Raw genomic sequence first — 17,132 nt, 5'->3', positions numbered from 1 at the left:
TTTCTTTTTTTTGAGATGGAGTCCTGCTGTGTCGCCCAGGCTGGGGTGCAGTGGCATGATCTCAGCTCACTGCAACTTCCACCGCCCAGGTCAAGCAATTCAATCCCTCAGCCTCCCAAGTAGCTGGGATTACGGGCATGTGCCACCACACCGGCTGGTTTTTGTATTTTTAGTGGAGAGGGGGTTTCACCATGTTGGCCAGACTGGTCGTCAACTCCTGACCTCAGGTGATCCACCTGCCTCGGCCTCCCAAAGTGTTGGGATTACAGGCATGAGCTACCGTGCCCGGCCTGTTTGTTTTCTTACTATTGAGTTTTGTTTGTTTGCTTTTGGTTTTGTTTTTTTTTCCTCCCAGACTCTCGCTCTGTTGCCCAGGCGGGAGTGCAGTGGCATGATCTCGGCTCACTGCAACCTCTGCCTGACAGGTTCAAGCAATTCTCCTGCCTCAGCCTCTGGAGTAGCTGGCACCCACCAGCATGCCCGGATAATTTCTTTTTAGTAGAGATGGGGTTTCATCATGCTGGCCAGTCTGGTCTCGAACTCCTGACCTTGTGATCCACCCACCTCAGCCTCCCAAAGTACTAGCATGAGCCACGGTGCCTGCTCAGTTTTTGTATCTTTAGTAGAGACAGGATTTCGCCATGCTGGTCTCAGACTCCTGAGCTCAAGTGATCCGTCCACCTCGGCCTCCCAAAGTGCTAGGATTACAGGTGTAAGCCACTGCACCTGGCCTCCAGCCATATTTTTCTTTCTTCTTTTTTTTTTTTGAGTCGCAGTCTCGCTCTGTCGCCCAGGCTGGAGTGCAGTGGTGTGATCTTGGCTCACTGCAAGCTCTGCCTCCCGCGTTCATGCCATTCTCCCGCCTCAGCCCCCCAAGTAGCTGGGATTACAGGTGCCTGCCACCACGCCCGGCTAATTTTTTTTTGTATTTTTAGTAGAGATGGGGTTTCACTGGGTTAGCCAGGATGCTCTCCATCTCCTGCCCTTGTGATCCGCGCACCTCAGCCTCCCAAAGTGCTAGGATTACAGGTGTGAGCCATCACGCCCAGCCGCCTCCATCTATATTTTAAAGATAAAATATTTGTGTAATCTCTATCATTTAATTCCCAAAGTTCCCGCTTTCCCTATGGCATCATTTCCCTTCTACCGAGAGTTTCCTTTGGCATTTCTTTTCAGGCAGGCCTGCTGGCAAGAAATATATGTCTTAGGTTTGCTTCATTTGAGGATGTTTGTATTTTGCCTTTGTTCTTTAAGTATGTTTGCACTGGATATAGAATTCTGGGTTGAGTGGTTTTTTTTTTTGTTTGTTTGTTTTTGAAATGGAGTTTTGCTCTTATTGCCCAGACTGGAGTGCAATGGTGTGATCTCGGCTCACTGAAACCTCTGCCTCTTAGGTTCAAGTGATTCTCCTGCCTTAGCCTCCTGAGTAGCTGGGATTACAGGCATGTGCCACCACGCCCAGCTAATGTTTTGTATTTTTAGTAGACATGGGGTTTCACCATGTTGGCCAGACACTTTGGGACCAGGAACTCAGGTGATCCACCCGCCTTGGCCTCCCAAAGTGCTGGGATTACAGGTGTGAGCCACTATGCCCAGCCTTTTTTTTTTTTTTTTTTGAGACGGAGTCTCGTTCTGTTGCTGAGGCTAGAGTGCAGTCACGCGATCTTGGCTCACTGCAACATCTGCCTCCGGGGTTCAAGCAATTCTCCTGCCTCAGCCTCCTCAGTAGCTGGGATTACAGGTACACACCGCCACACCCAGCTAATTTTTTGTATTTTTAGTAGAGATGGGGTGTTACCACGCTGGTCAGGCTGGTCTTGAACTCCTGACCTCGTGATCCACCTGCTTTGGCCTCCCAAAGTGCTAGGATTACAGGCGTGAGCCACCGTGCCCAGCCAAGTTTTTGTATTTTTAGTAGAGAAGGGGTTACACACCGTGTTAACCAGGATGATCTCAATCTCCTGACCTCGTGATCTGCCTGTCTTGGCCTTCCAAAGTGGTGGGATTACATGTGTGATCCACCACGCCCGGCCCAGGCTGGCTAATTTTCATATTTTTTGTAGAGACAGTTTCACTATGTTGCACAGGCTTGCCTCGCACTCCAGAATGTAAGTGATCGGCCCATCTCACCCTCCCAAAGTGCTGGGATTACAGGTGTGAGCCACTGCACCTGTCTTCTTCAAATATTTTTTCTGTCATCATAAAGAATGTGTTAGCACTTCCAAGTACACTTAAGATTTTGTCAGTTTCTTACTGTGATTCTGTTCTACAAGGCTCATATTATGTGCCCGGTTTTGAACTATTACATCTTCCTAATAGATTGTTTCTTTTATAAAAATATAGTGACCAGCCAGGCGTGGTGGCTCACGCCTGTAATCCTAGCACTTTGGGAGGCCAAGGCGGGCGGATCACGAGGTCAGGAGATCAAGACCATCCTGGCTAACACAGTGAAACCCCGTCTCCACTAAAAATTAGCCAGGCGTGGCGGTGGATGCCTGTAGTTGCAGCTAGTCAGGAGGCTGAGGCAGGAGAATGGCGTGAACCCGGGAGGCGGAGGTTGCAGTGAGCCAAGATTGCGCCACTGCACTCCAGCGTGGGTGACCAAGCGAGACTCCACCTCAAAAGAAAACCCAAAAAACATAGTGACCCTATGATTCTTAAAACACTTTTGTACATTAATGTCTGTTTTGTGCGATTAATACAGCTCCATCAGCTTTCTTCAGTTTCATGCCTACTTTGTATATCCTTTTCTATCCCTTTGCCCTCAACTTCCCATATCCTTGTTTTAGGTGTATCTTTTCTAAAGAACATATGGCTGGTCCAAAAAGAAATTCAATCTGTTAGAATTTGTCTTTACACTTGGTTTGTTGAGTTCAGTCATGTTTATTGAAATTGCTGACATATTTGGATGTGTTGTCAAATCCCAGTGCTTCCAGTTCCTGGCAGTGTGACTTTGGTTAATCAGTTACATTCTCAAACCACTTCCTCCTCTGTAAAACAGGGATGGTTGTGTGAGGATGGAGATGTATATAAATTATTTGGTAGACTGGGCAGCACACACAGGCTCTCAGTAGATTCCCTCTTTTCTCCCTCATCTCCTCCCCTTTTAGACAGACATGGACAGACACGTCTCACGACCAAATGGGTGAAGATGCTCAGAGCATCAAGGGGATAGAGATCCAGTTCTTGTGACAGAGACTGAGCAAGTAGGGGGCAAAGAGAGATGTTGATGATTGCTGCGAGTCAGAGCCGGTGTGCAGGGCCAGGCTTTGGGTCGGTCTCTATACAAGGTGGGTCCTGTTCCTGGTTTACAGATGAGGAGGTCCCAAGAGTAGCTGAAGGGACGAGTCGGCACTGTAGCCTGAATTCAGGCCCATGCCTTTTCTGTTCCCTCCAGCCTGCTGGAAGCCCGTGCAATCATTTCACTGGGAACGTGCATCTCTGCTCTCTGAGTTTTCCCCTCAGTCTCTCAACCTCTGCTACAACCTCTGTGGCCTTCTCTGCCTGTGTCTGGGACTCCCTCAGAGGTAATTCCCCAAGGTCTCTGTCTCCCTGAGTCTTATCTTCATGTTATGAGCCTTTCTCATCAGTCTTTGTGGCTCCATTTACTCTTGACATAGAGGGAATGGGCCCCAAATACAGGGAGATACATAGGGAGAGATGGTGACAGTGACTAGTACACAATACGCCAGGTCAAATGGTTCCCATAAGATGAGACCATCAGAGAAACAGAGGCATGAAGAACGACACCCTAACAGTAATGAACAGAAGCTGCAACATCCAGTGATAGACATGGACCCTAAAAATGGGACAGGGATGCAGCATTGTGAGAGGAGACCAGAGAACACATGGACAGGCACTGTTCATGCTGGCAAAGACTAAGTCCATGACACCAGGGGACCTGGGGCCCTAGAAAAAGACAATACAGGCCGGGCGCGGTGGCTCAAGCCTGTAATCCCAGCACTTTGGGAGGCCGAGACGGGCGGATCACGAGGTCAGGAGATCGAGACCATCCTGGCTAACACGGTGAAACCCCGTCTCTATTAAGAAATACAAAAAACTAGCCGGGCGAGGTGGCAGGCGCCTGTAGTCCCAGCTACTCGGGAGGCTGAGGCCGGAGAATGGCGTGAACCCGGGAGGCGGAGCTTGCAGTGAGCTGAGATCCGGCCACTGCACTCCAGCCTGGGTGACAGAGTGAGACTCCGTCTCAAAAAAGAAAAAAAAAAAAAAAAAAAAAAAAAGAAAAAGACAATACAGCCACATTTTATTGAGGCCACTGCATGCCAGGCTTATCTGGGTGCTGGCCCCAGGAAAATCAGATTGTTCTTGCTCTCCAGGGTTCAAGCTGCTGGGGAGACATCCATGTAAACATACATAAGGACAGTGGGGGGCAGAGAGAGCATGGTGACTGCCTCCTGCGGGCACCAGTCACATTCATGTAAGAGACGTCAGTCAGGGCCTACTGAGTCTTGTTTGTTGTAGATACTGAGAGCAAGACATGGCCCCTGCTCTCAGGAGCTCATAGTATCATTGGAAAACAATGTGGTAGGAGTTGTAGGGGAGGTATCTAGGAGGTGCTCTGGAAGCAGAGAGGGCAAGCTGAAGTCGGTTCCCGGAGAGCAGGGAGGCTTCTTTGGGGGACATTTGAAATATTTTAGATGACAAAGGAGAGGAGGGTTCCAGGCACAGGTACAAAGGCACATAGGTGGGAAAATGGGAACCACAGTAGTTCTGTGTGGCTGGTGTATGGAAGGTGGAGTCATGGTATGAGATGAGGCCATTTTCACATCACTGCATGCACAGAAAAATGGCAATATTCATACATGCATATGAGGATAACTGGAGAGGTTGCTTGGGGCCCAGAGCGGCCTGCATCTTGGCATACTTACACCCTGTTCAGGAAGCTGTGCTGTAGAAGGAGATGGGTCGGAGAGCTTTCCACCTTGGAGTGACACAATCAGATTTGAGTAATAGCAAGAGTCCCCTGGAGAGTGATACAGGGGCAGAGAATAAGGGCAGGAAGGGGTCAGGAAGGAGACCCCGGCTATAATCCAGGCAGGGGCAATGAGGGCTCACATAAGGTAGCAGGAGTGGAAAAGGAGGTGCATTAGAGATAAGCTTCAGGTTAAACCAATAGTGCTGGTGACTGGTGGGATGTGGAAGGAAAAGGAGAGAGAGGAACATGTTGGAGAGGTGTCAAGCAGCACCACTGATTACGATAGGAAACCATGAGAGAGGCAGTGTGGAAAAGGCATCTCACAAGTCAGCCTTGGAGTTAGGCACAGAATAGGCTGGAGTGGAAATAGTAGGTGCCAAGGCACAGAGGTGGGCATGGCAGGTGTCCCTTCTGGGCTAAGCAGCAGAAAAGCAGGCAAGAAGAGCCACATGAGAACGAGCTCCAGTCTGCCTGCCCGGAGCATCCTGGGACGCTGAGTTCTGAGAGACATGTGCCTTCATTTGCCGTGGCCCTGAGAACCAATCCAAATCCTCAGCTCAGCTGCCTTCTCTCTGGGACAGCCCTGAGTGGGAAACAGAGGGTAGCAGTTCAGGGCCCTTCTGGAAGCGTCTCCAGCTGGCCTGAATCACCTTGGCTCATCAGGGTTCCTCAAATGCAGAGTTGTTTCTAGACAGCCCGAGTCTGCCCTGAGGCACCTATCATTTTGGCAGCTCATCAATCACCCACCCTGTTTGTGGCTCTTTAGGAACTCAGGGTTTCTCTTAGATGTTGAGCCTCCAAGAAGGCGCTGTGCTGTGCCCCGAGGGTCGATTTCCGGTCACTGCAGTACCGTGATGTGGATCCGCAAGTGAACCATCAGGGCTGAGCTGCGGCTGAAGGCCTTCCCACAGTCACTGCACTTATAAGGCTTCTCTCCTGTATGGATCCTCTGGTGCTCGATGAGGGAGGAGCTCTGTGCAAAGGCCTTCGGACACACCTTACACTGATAGGGCTTCTCTCCAGAATGGATTCTCAGATGTCGGATCAGGGCCGAGCAGTCGCTGAAGGCCCTGCCGCACGCGTCACACTTGTAGGGCTTCTCCCCGGTATGGACGCGCTGGTGCTGAGTCAGGTGCGTGCTCTGGCTGAAGGCCTTCCCGCACTCGTCACACTCGTAGGGCCGCTCCCCCGTGTGCACCCGCTGGTGCTGGGTGAGGTGAGTGCTGCGGCTGAAGGTTTTACCACATTCCCCACATTCGTAGGGTTTCTCTCCAGTATGAATCCTTTGGTGCTGAGTCAGGTGGGTGACTCGGCTAAAGGCCTTCCCACATTCCTTACACTCATGGGGCTTCACCCCCGTGTGGACAACCTGGTGCTGGGCGAGGTGAGTGCTCCGGCTGAAGGCTTTCCCACACTCGCTGCAGGCGTATGGTGTCTTCCGAGAATGGGTCTTCTGGTGTGCCTCGAGCGCCGAAGCACTCTGGAACATCTTCCTACACTCGCGACACTTGGAGGACCTCTTCCCTGAGTACGTGTATGGAGGCTCTGTCCCATAAGCATCCACCAGATCAACTTTGTCTTCTGAAGGAGCCTTCTCTTGGGAGGTGAGGTTTGGCCACGCACTAGAACCGTTCCTCGAGGCACCAGATTCACGGCCACGCTGGTCTGTGGGGGCATCCTTATAAGGCCCTGAAGTTTTCTTGAAATGGATCTGTTGGGCGATAGACTTTGTCCAGATCTCCCCTGATAGCCCAGACCTTCTCTCTGAGCTGCCCTCAGGTTCACAGGCCTTGTTAAAGGCGGGTCCAAGGGAAACACCTCCCATGAGGGTCTCAGTGACCACATTTGATGGCTCTGACTCTCCCAGGTCACTCTGCTTGCAGCTTGCGTCTGTGGGCTCAGCTCCTGGATCCCATCCTGAAACAATCCGAACCACAGCGTCACTCCTCCTACCACACCAAGCCTCCCTGACTCTGCCGAGGGCCCCGGTCACCCTTTGTAAGGGGAGATGTGGCTCGTTCCTAACATCTGGCCCCAGTTCCAAGGGGAAGTTTCTCATTTGGTGGCTTGGATGACAGAGGGTGCAGGGCTGTCCTCCCACACCATCCAACACTATATCATGGGTTCTGATTTCTCCTCCTCCCACCAAACCCTCTGTCTTTCAAGGCTCCCAATTTTGGCTCAAGAGTCAGAGGAGAAACCCTGATGTGGAACTGATCTGAAAGACAGAGAGAGAGGGAGGGTCTGTCCTTGTCAGGACCCTGAGCACATGCACCGCTGCAGGCTCTGATCTCTGTGAGGTTGCAGTTCTGTCCCTCACACTCAACACCTTGCCTCTAGGCCTGGATGTGTCCAAAGGTGCTCAGTGAACTCTGACTGAATGAGGGAATCAACCCAGATGCCCATGATGGTGAAAATTTCTGCAAGTAGAACCTCAGGGAGAATATGGCTGCTGGGGGTGAGTAGGTGAGGTACCCACCTGGCCTCTCAAGCCCTACATTGTAAAGTACTGTGAAGGCAGAGTGTGGCGGAGGTGCTCTTGGAGATCAGAGTGTGCATGAGGTAGAGGAATGCTCACACTGACCTGCCCTGGATGGGTGCAAAGGACACATAATCTGGCACATCTACTGGATGAATTCCAGGGAGGAGGCAGAGACAGGTGGAATACCCACTGCTCAAGTCCACAGTGGGGTTCAGCAGTGCAGAAACTGGACTCAAACCCCAGCTCTACCACCTTAAGCAGTCCTGCCCTCATCTGGGACTCAGTCTCCCCATCTGTAAGCCATGGACGCTGTGCCGCTGGCCTCCCAGGGCCACTAACCATTATCAGGCTCTTGTCATGTGCTAGGCCCCAAGTCCAGTGGGTGACTTCCATTGTCTCATTTCAGCTTTGGCCTGCTCTCAGAAGGAGGTACTGCTGTGATTCTGTTGCAGATGGGGAAACTGAAATCCAGCTGAGGGAAGAAGGTGTTGAGTAACTGGTACAGGATCACAGCTAGTGGCCCAGTTGGGATTTTAGCTCCAGAATCTTCTCCAGGTCCACAGGCAGCCTCTCCTGCTCCCCCAGCCATTCGCTTAGCCCTGCCTCCCACTTTCTTCCTCTACTCCAGAAACATCACACCACCTGCTTTTACCAGAATGCATCAGTGCGAATCACACTGCCGGGCCTCTGACCCCACCATTCCCTCTGCATTTTGCCCTTTCTCTGAGCTTTGGCCAACCCTGTGGGAAGATGGGGCCACTCCCTCTTTCCTCTCCCTGTCTCTGTGATATCTGCTTGGGCATAGACCAACCTCTGTTCCAGAGAGGCCTGTTTCTGCTGGAGCTGAACAAATTATCCTAACAGTTGCAGTTACCATGTATTTAATCTGTGCCAGGCACCGTTTCAGGTGCTGCATGGGTATTGCCTTGTATCTCTCAACACCACTAAGGTGGGCGTTTAATCCCCATTTACCCATGAGTAAACTGAGGCACAAGGGAGTCACATGGTGAGGAAGAGAAGCAGTGGTTGGATCTACTGAGCCTTGATGATTCAGCTGTATCCAGACCCCACATTCCTCCTGCGCACTGCACGTTTCCTCCCAGTGTGTGGTACACCCACTTCCTATCTGCTGCCAATAGGCCAGGCCAACCCCATCTCAGACGAGCCACCCCTCCCTGCTCTGGACTGTCCCAAGGCTGGGTCTTCCCTGCATCCCACTGGACCTCCCTGGGTTGGGATGTTTGTGTGGGTCTCTCTGAGTAACAGTGTCCAGCTGAGCCTGGGGCAGGTCTGACTCACCCAAATCCTGGAGGCCAGCCCAGGGTGGGCACAGAGAAGGTGCACAGGGACATCTGGTATTTCCGTCTCCCCCAACAGCCACCCCAGGCACCCGGCCCTTCGTCTGGTTTCCTCTGAGAAACAGCCAGTTGCTCACTGACAGGCCCTGGGATTTGGTTGGCCAAACACAGACATAAGATCCCAACCAGGCCAGTGGGGGCTCAGACCAGGAACCTCTTACTGTTATTACCCTGGGGTTTCTACATTGGGAAGATGTAAGCCTGGGTTTCCTGGCTATCTTTGTCCCCTTTGGAAAGAGAACCTAAAATAAGAAGGAAGCTAACACAGAAAAAACCAACCGAGAAACAGAACAAGAGAAGAAGAGAGTTCTGATGCTGTCAACAGATTTTCTGGATATAGCCGTATCTGCTGCCTCCTTACCCTTCTTTGCTTCAGCCCATTTCAGGTCGTTTTTGGTCACCTGCAACCAAAACACACCTGTCTACAACAGTGTGTGAGAGTTAGGGTAAAGTACAAATGTGAGAATGAGTGCATGAGTAACCCCAAACCAGAGCCCTGTGCTCCCATGTTCCTGTCCAGCGTGTACCCCCAGTGTGCCATGAATCTGCCCACAGCGCCCCTTTACCTCTCTTGTCCAGCACCTGAGTCAGATCCTCCACCAGCACAGCGGCTTCCTCTCCACTCTTGGGACTCTGGGCTCCCACCCAGGCTTGGATCTCTGGGGGCAGCGCACCCAGGAACTGCTCCAGCACCAGCAGCTCCAGTATCTGCTCCTTGGAGCGCGCCTCGGGCTGCAGCCACTGACAGCACAGCTCTCGGAGGTGGGCCAGGGCCTCGTGTGGACCAGATGCCTCCTCATAGCGGAAGTGCCGGAAGCGCAGGCGTGCAGCCTCAGGGTGAGCAATGTGGTCGTGGCTGGATTCTAGGCCCTGGGAGAGGCTGGCTTCCTCTCCCTCCTCCACTTTCACTTGAAGGAAGCTGTCCTCTTCCCATGGCACTGGGCTCAGGGAGTGCTTGGGGATGGCCATTGGGCAGCAGTGCTCAGCGAGACACAGGATGCTGGAGCCTTGGAACTGGGCCTGCAGGAACGTCAGAGCTTCAGCATCACATGGAACCTGGGCCCTGCCTCATGCCTACAGATCAGGGAAAACACAGGCTTGGGGCCTGTGAGATGCGAAAGACTCTCACAAAGACATAGACAATCATAATAATTAGGGAACTGTGCACCGTTCTAAGCTACTACGGCTTGCATGTAGATTCATTTAAAACTCACAACACGCTCAGCAGGTGAGACTTTCTAGCTATTTTATGGATGTAAAAACAGACACACAGGAGGAAAAGATTTGCCCAAAGTCCCTCAGCTAGTGAAGGGTTAACAGAGAGCTAAGCTACAAACCCAGGCAAACCTATAGCCAGCCTGTTTAAGGCGTGCTCCTCCCCCACAGAGCCAAGTCTTTCTCCCTCTGTCTCACATTCCCCAGGTAGCCACATGGTCATTCTCTCACTTTATTTGCTAATTATTTTGTAGTGTTTGAGATTGATACATAATTGACTTTCAGCCTTTCCTCTTTTCTAATGCACACATTTAAGGCTATACATTTCTCTCTAAACACAGCTTTAGCTATACACCACAAGTTTGATATGTTGTATCTTCACTACCATTTAGTTAAAAATATTTTCTAATTTCTGTTCAATTTCTACCTTACCCATTAATTATTTATTTATTTTATTTATTTATTTTTTGAGATGGAGTCTTGCTCTGTCGCCCAGGCTGGAGTGCAGTGGCGTGATCTTGGCTCACAGAAAGCTCTGCCTCCCGTGTTTATGCCATTCTCCTGCCTCAGCCTCCCTAGTAGCTGGGACTACAGGTGCCCGCCACCGCACCCAGCTAATTTTTTGTATTTTTAATAGAGATGGGGTTTCACTGTGGTCTCGATCTCCTGACCTCGTGATCCGCCTGCCTCGGCCTCCCTAAGTGCTGGGATGGGATTACAGGCGTGAGCCACTGCACCTGGCCCATTAATTATTTTTAAAAATTTATTTTATTGAGATGGAGTCTCCCTCTGTCGCCCAGGCTGGAGTGCAGTGGCACTATCTCGACTCACTGCAACTCTGCCTCCCGGGTTCAAGCAATCCTCCTGCCTCAGCCTCCCAAGTAGCTGGAACTACAGGTGTGAGCCACCACGAGGCTAATTTTTGTATTTTTAGTGGAGATAGGGTTTCGCCATGTTGGCCAGGCTGTTCTTGAACTCCTCACCTCAAGTGATCTGCCTGCCTCAGCCCCCCAGAGTGCTGGGATTACAAGCGTGAGTCACCGCGCCCGGTCCCATTGGTCATTTAAAACTCTCCTGCTTCATTGCCAAACAACTGGGGGTTTTCTAGTTGTCTTTTTATTATTGATGTCTAGATTAAGTCTGCTGTGGTCAGAAAACATGCTACGATGGTTTCAATCATTTAAAATTTGCTGAAACTTGGTTTGGGACCCAGTGTATGGTTAATTTTGGTTAATGTTCCGTGAATACTTGAATTTAATGCAAAGCCTTCTTAGCTATGACACCAAAAGCATAAGTAACAAAAGAAAATATAAACTGGACTTCATCAAAATTAAAAGCTTTTGTGATTTGAAGGACCACATCAAGAAAGTGAAAAAGCAGCCCACAGAGTGGGAGAAAATATTTGCAAAACATGTATCTGATAAGCGACCTGTATCTAGAACAACTCCATAGTAAAAAGATGAATAATACTGGGCCGGGCGCGGTGGCTCAAGCCTGTAATCCCAGCACTTTGGGAGGCCGAGACGGGCGGATCACGAGGTCAGGAGATCGAGACCATCCTGGCTAACACGGTGAAACCCCGTCTCTATTAAGAAATACAAAAAACTAGCCGGGCGAGGTGGCAGGCGCCTGTAGTCCCAGCTACTCGGGAGGCTGAGGCAGGAGAATGGCGTGAACCTGGGAGGCGGAGCTTGCAGTGAGCTGAGATCCGGCCACTGCACTCCAGCCTGGGCGACAGAGCGAGACTCTGTCTCAAAAAAAAAAAAAAAAAAGATGAATAATACCATTTAAAAATGAGCAGAGGATGTGATAGACATTTCTCCAAGGAAGATACACAAATGGGCAATAAATACATGAAAAGATGCTTAACATCACTAACAACCAGGGAATTGCAAATGAAAACCACAATGAGATAGCACTTCACACCTGCTGGGATGCCTAGAAGCAGATAACATGTGTAGGCAATGATATGGAGAAAATGTAATCCTCATATGCTGCTGCCGGGAATGTAAGATGGGATAACCACTGTGGGAAACACAGTCTGGGAGTTCCTCAAAAGCTTAAACAGAGTTACCCCATGACCTAGCAATTCTACTCCTACGTGTATACCCAAGAGAAATGAGAACATGTCCTCACAAAACGTTATACGCAAATGTTCATAACAGCATTACTCATAACAGCAAAAAAGAAACAATCCAAATGTCCATCACCTGATGAATGGATAAAATGCTGCATATACATACAATGGAACATTATTCACCATAAATAGAAACGAAGTACTGATTAATGATACACCATGGACGAACCTTGAAAACATGATGCTAAGTAAAAGAAGCCAGACACGGCAGGGCGCGGTTGCTCACACCTGTGATCCCAGCACTTTGGGAGGCCGAGGTGGGTGGATCGCCTGAGGTCAGGAGTTCAAGACCAGCCTGGCCAACACAGTGAAACCCCGTCTCTACGAAAAAATACAAAAATCAGCTGGGTGTGGTGGCAGGCACCTGTAATCCCAACTACTTGGGAGGCTGAGGCAGGAGAATCGCTTGAACCTGGGAGGCGGAGCTTGCAGTGAGCCGAGAGTGTGCCACTGCACTCCAGCCTGGGTGACAGAGCTAGACTCCGTCTCAAAAAAAAAAAAAAAAAAGAGAAAAAAAAAAGGAAAGCATATTAGTGTTTGCCAGAGGCTGAAAAGAGACACAGATGGGAGTGGCTGCTAATGGGTTCGGGGATTTCTTTTGGGGATGATAAAAATGTTCCAGAGGCCAGGCGCGATGGCTCACGCCTGTAATCCCAGCACTTTGGGAGACTGAGGCGAGTGGATCATGAGGTCAGGAGTTCAAGACCAGCCTGACCAACATGGAGAAACCCCACCTCTACTAAAAATACAAAATCAGCTGGGCGTGGTGGTGCACGACTGTAATCCCAGCTACTTGGGAAGCTGAGGCAGAAGAATCCCTTGAACCTGGGAGGCGGGGGTTGCAGTGAGCCGAGATTGTGCCATTGCACTCCAGCCTGGGCAACAAGAGTGCAACTCCATCTTAAAAAATAAAATAAAAATAAAACTTAAAACAAAAAAATGTTGGCCAGGCACAGTGGCTCACGCCTGTAATCCCAGCACTTTGGGAGGCCAAGCCAGGCCGATCACGAGGTCAAGAGATCGAGACCATCCTGGCCAACATGGTGAAATCCCGTCTCTACTAAAAATACAAAACAATTAGCTGGGCATGGTGGCGCATGCCTGTAGTCCCAGCTACTTGGGAGGCTGAGGCAGGTGGATCACAAGGTCAGGAATTCAAGACCAGCCTGGCCAGCATGACGAAACCCCATCTCTACTAAAAATACAAAAACTAGCCAGGCGTGGCGGCGGGCACCTGTAATCCCAGCTACTTAGGAGGCTGAGGCAGGACAATTGCCTGAACCCGGGAGGTGGAGGTTGTAGTGAGCAGAGATTGTGCCACTGCACTCCAGCCTGGCCGACAGAGTGAGACTCTGTCTCAAAAAAAAAAAAAAGTGCATTTGATAATTGTTGGGTGTTCTCTCCCTTATTTAAGTCAGGCCTCTACACAAGAGACACCTTATCAGTAAGTCTCTGTGCTTCCACACTGCCTTATTTGCTCTTCACCACCTGATGTATGATACACTTATGTGATTACTTGTTTATTATTTACTTGCCCCTGTTGGAGTGTCAGCACATCAAGGGCAGGGGTTTTCATTTAGGTCATTGCTTTATCCCCGGTGTCTACAGAATTGCTGGGGACATACATCAATAATAAGTTTTGTTCAACACACCTCTATTAGGTGCCTACTCTGTGCCCAGCACTGTATTAGGAATGCAAATACGGGGAAGACATGGGTCCTGGGCTCAACGACCTCAATGGAAGGACAGTGACCAACACATGATACGATAATCACTATGATGGATATGGGCATAGTATGCTACAGGAATAAAAGAAAATGGGAACAGACAGACAATGGGAACCTATTGGCTATCAGGCCACACTGGCCTTTTACATCTGTTATCCCGTTCAAGCCTTAGCACTGCCCTGTACGTCAGTATTACCACTCCCAGTTTCAAAGTTGGGGAAACTCAGCTGCTAGAGTCATCTGGTCAGTAGGCACAAAGCTAGGGTTTGAGCTCAGGCAACTGTGAGCATTGAATGCTGGTCAGGGCCAGCAAAATCTACTTTCTTGTTTTTTTTTTTTTTTTTTTTTTGAGATGGAGTCTCGCTGTGTCGCCCAGGCTGGAGTGCAGTGGTGCGATATCTGCTCACTGCAAGCTCCACCTCCTGGGTTCACTCCATTCTCTTGCCTCAGTCTCCAGAGTAGCTGAGACTACAGGCACCCACCACCACGCCCGGCTAATTTTTGTATTTTTAGTAGAGACGGAGTTTCATCGTGTTACCCAGGATGGTCTCGATCTCCTGACCTCGTGATCTGCCCACCGTGGCCTCCCAAAGGGCTGGGAGTACAGGCGTGAGCCACTGCGCCTGGCCAAAAAACTACTTTCATGTACTATTGGTGAGGGCGATCAATTAGAATATCTTTGGCAAACAATTTGGCAGTATGTTGTAAGAGTTTTAAAATGGCCAGGCTCTCTGTCTCAATATTAATTCTACTTCTCAGAATCTAGCCCCATTTCTAGATGGGGGTGCTACCGACATTCAGAGGGGGATAATACTTTCTGTTTGAAATTTTTTAAATTTTATTATTATTATTATTATTATTGTAGAGACAAGGCCTCACTATGTTGCCCAGGCTGGTCTCGAACTCCTGGGCTCCAGGGATCCTCAAGTGATCCTCACCTCGACCTCCCAAAGTGTTGGGATTACAGCGTGAGCCACCATGCCTTGCCAAAAAGTTCATGTTCTTAATGATATGAGAAAATGCTTATGCGATAGTGTTAAGTAAAAGAGTCAGAATGGGCCAGGCACAGTGGCTTATGCCTGTAATCCCAGCACTTTGGAAGGCTGAGGCAGGTGGATCATGAAGTCAGGAGTTCGAGACCAGCCTGGCTAACATGGAGAAACCCTGTTTCTACCAAAAATACCAAAATTGGCTGGGCATGGTGGCGGATGCCTATAATCTCAGCTACTCAGGAGGCTGAGACAGGAGAATCGCTTGAACCTGGGAGGTAGAGGTTGCAGTGAACCGAGATTGTGCCATTGTACTCTAGCCTGGGCGACAGAGCAAGACTTCATCTCAAAAAAAAAGAGTCAGAATGAAAAACTGCATAGAGAATTGAGACTTGTCTTTGCTATACCACTCCCACCTCCCCCAAAAAAGGCATTAAAAACACTGGAAAGTATTAAGTTGTCCTATACGTGGTAGGTTCCTCCCAGGTTGTGGGGCTAGAAGTCACCCTCATTTTTTTACTTTAAAAAAAAGTGTGTGTGTATGTGTGTGTGTATGTGTGTGTATACATATATATATATAATTATATAATTCACATACCATAAAATTTCCCCTTTTAGTGGTTTTAATATATTCACAAAGTTGTGCAGCTATCACCAAAATCTAATTCCAGACAATTTTCATCATCCTAAAATGAAACTTATTAGAAGTCACTCCCCATTTCCCTTCCTCCCAGCCCCTGCCAACTACTAATATACTTCTGTGGTTATTGATTTGTCTATTCTTGGCATTTCATATCAATAGGATCATAAAATATATTATATTTTGTGTTTCCCTTCTTTCACTGAGTATGTATGTATTTTAGGTTCTTTTTTTGTTTTGAGACAGAGTTTCGCTCTGTTGCCCAGGCTACAGTGCAGTGGCACAGTCTCGGCTCACTTTGAGCTCTGCCTCCCGGGTTCACACCATTCTCCTGCCTCAGCCTCTGGAGTAGCTGGGACTACAGGCGCCCGCCACCATGACCAGCTGTATTTTAGGTTCATTAAAAAACATTTTAATGGGCTAGGCGCGGTGGCTCACACCTATAATCTCAGCATTTTGGGAGACCAAGGGGGGCGGATTACTTGAAGCCAGGAGTTCAAGACCAGCCTGGCCAACACAGCAAAACCCCATTTCTACTAAAAATGCAAAAATAGTCGGGCATTGTGGCAGGTGCCTGTAGTCCCAGTTACTCAGGAGGCTAAGGCATGAGAATTACTTGAACCTGGGAGGTGGAGGTTGCAGTGAGCTGAGATCATGCCACTTCACTCCAGTCTGGGTGACAGAGTAAGACTGTCTCAAAAAAAAAAAAAAAAAAAAAAAAAGAAGAAGAAGAAAAGAAAAAGAAAAAAAAAGTGTTAATGAACCTGAAAATGTTCATTAAAATTACTGTCATCCCCCCTCTGCCAATGATTCCCTACATTCATGGGTAACCATGCTCCGCCTTTCCTGGTCATTCCATTTGCTTAATGCCTGTGTATGGTGCACCTGCTATAGTGCAAGTCCTGTGTACTGTGGCTCCAGGACAGCCCAGCCTCTCTGAGGAAACAGTACAGAGCTAGCGAAGAGTTACCCAGGGCACTCTGGGAAGAGGACTTAGACTAGTACCAGGTATCTGGGATGACACCTGAAGAAAGTGGCAGCTAAGATGAGGCATGTTATCAGTACTTCATTCCTTTCCATAACTAAATAATATTTCATTGTATACGTATACTACATTTTGTTAATCCATTCATCAATTGATGGACATTTGGTTGTTTCTATTTTTTGGCTATTATGAAAATTGCTGCTATCAATAGTAGCGTACAAGTTTTTGTATTGGCAAATGTTTTCAATTCTCCTAGGTATACACCTAGGAGTGGAATTCCTGCATACAATAACTCTATGCTTAACTTTTTTTTTTGGTTTTTTGTTTGAGATGGAGTCTTGCTCTGTTGCCCAGGCTGCAGTGCAATAGTGTGATCTCGGCTCACTGCAAGCTCTGCCTCCCGGGTTCATGCCATTCTCCTGCCTCAGCCTCCCGAGTAGCTGGGACTACAGGCGGCTGCCACCATGCCCAGCTATTTTTTTTTGTATTTTTAGTAGAGATGGGGTTTCACCGTGTTAGCCAGGATGGTCTCAATCTCCTGATCTCATGTACCGCCCGCCTCAGCCTCCCAAAGTGCTGGGATTACAGGCATGAGCCACTGCGCCTGGCCAAGTCCAGCCTATGCTTAACTTTTTTTTTTTTTTTTTTTTTTTTTTTTTTTTT

The 17,132-nt window shown here is 49.0% G+C and overlaps 1 protein-coding gene across 3 annotated transcripts in view; it reads right to left on the bottom strand.

Annotated features, from left to right (window-relative positions):
* Positions 1 to 4,911: 4,911 nt before the first annotated feature.
* The window catches only part of ZSCAN22 (zinc finger and SCAN domain containing 22), a 16,042-nt gene continuing 3,821 nt past the window's right edge, over positions 4,912 to 17,132 (bottom strand). For 2 of the 3 annotated variants that reach the window (XM_025368893.1, XM_025368894.1), the window contains exons 2-3: positions 9,343 to 9,796; positions 4,912 to 6,853 (exon numbers count right to left, since the gene is read on the bottom strand). In XM_025368893.1, the coding sequence (XP_025224678.1) occupies positions 5,775 to 6,853; positions 9,343 to 9,745 (1,482 nt within the window). In that variant the 5' untranslated portion in view covers positions 9,746 to 9,796 and the 3' untranslated portion in view covers positions 4,912 to 5,774. The remainder of the gene's footprint in view (positions 6,854 to 9,342; positions 9,797 to 17,132) is intronic. The other variant, XM_025368896.1, reaches the window with a different exon arrangement.

The sequence above is a fragment of the Theropithecus gelada genome, chromosome 19 (genome assembly GCF_003255815.1).
Source record: "Theropithecus gelada isolate Dixy chromosome 19, Tgel_1.0, whole genome shotgun sequence".
NCBI lineage: Eukaryota > Metazoa > Chordata > Mammalia > Primates > Cercopithecidae > Theropithecus > Theropithecus gelada.
This window is presented reverse-complemented; position numbering and strand designations above follow the sequence as displayed.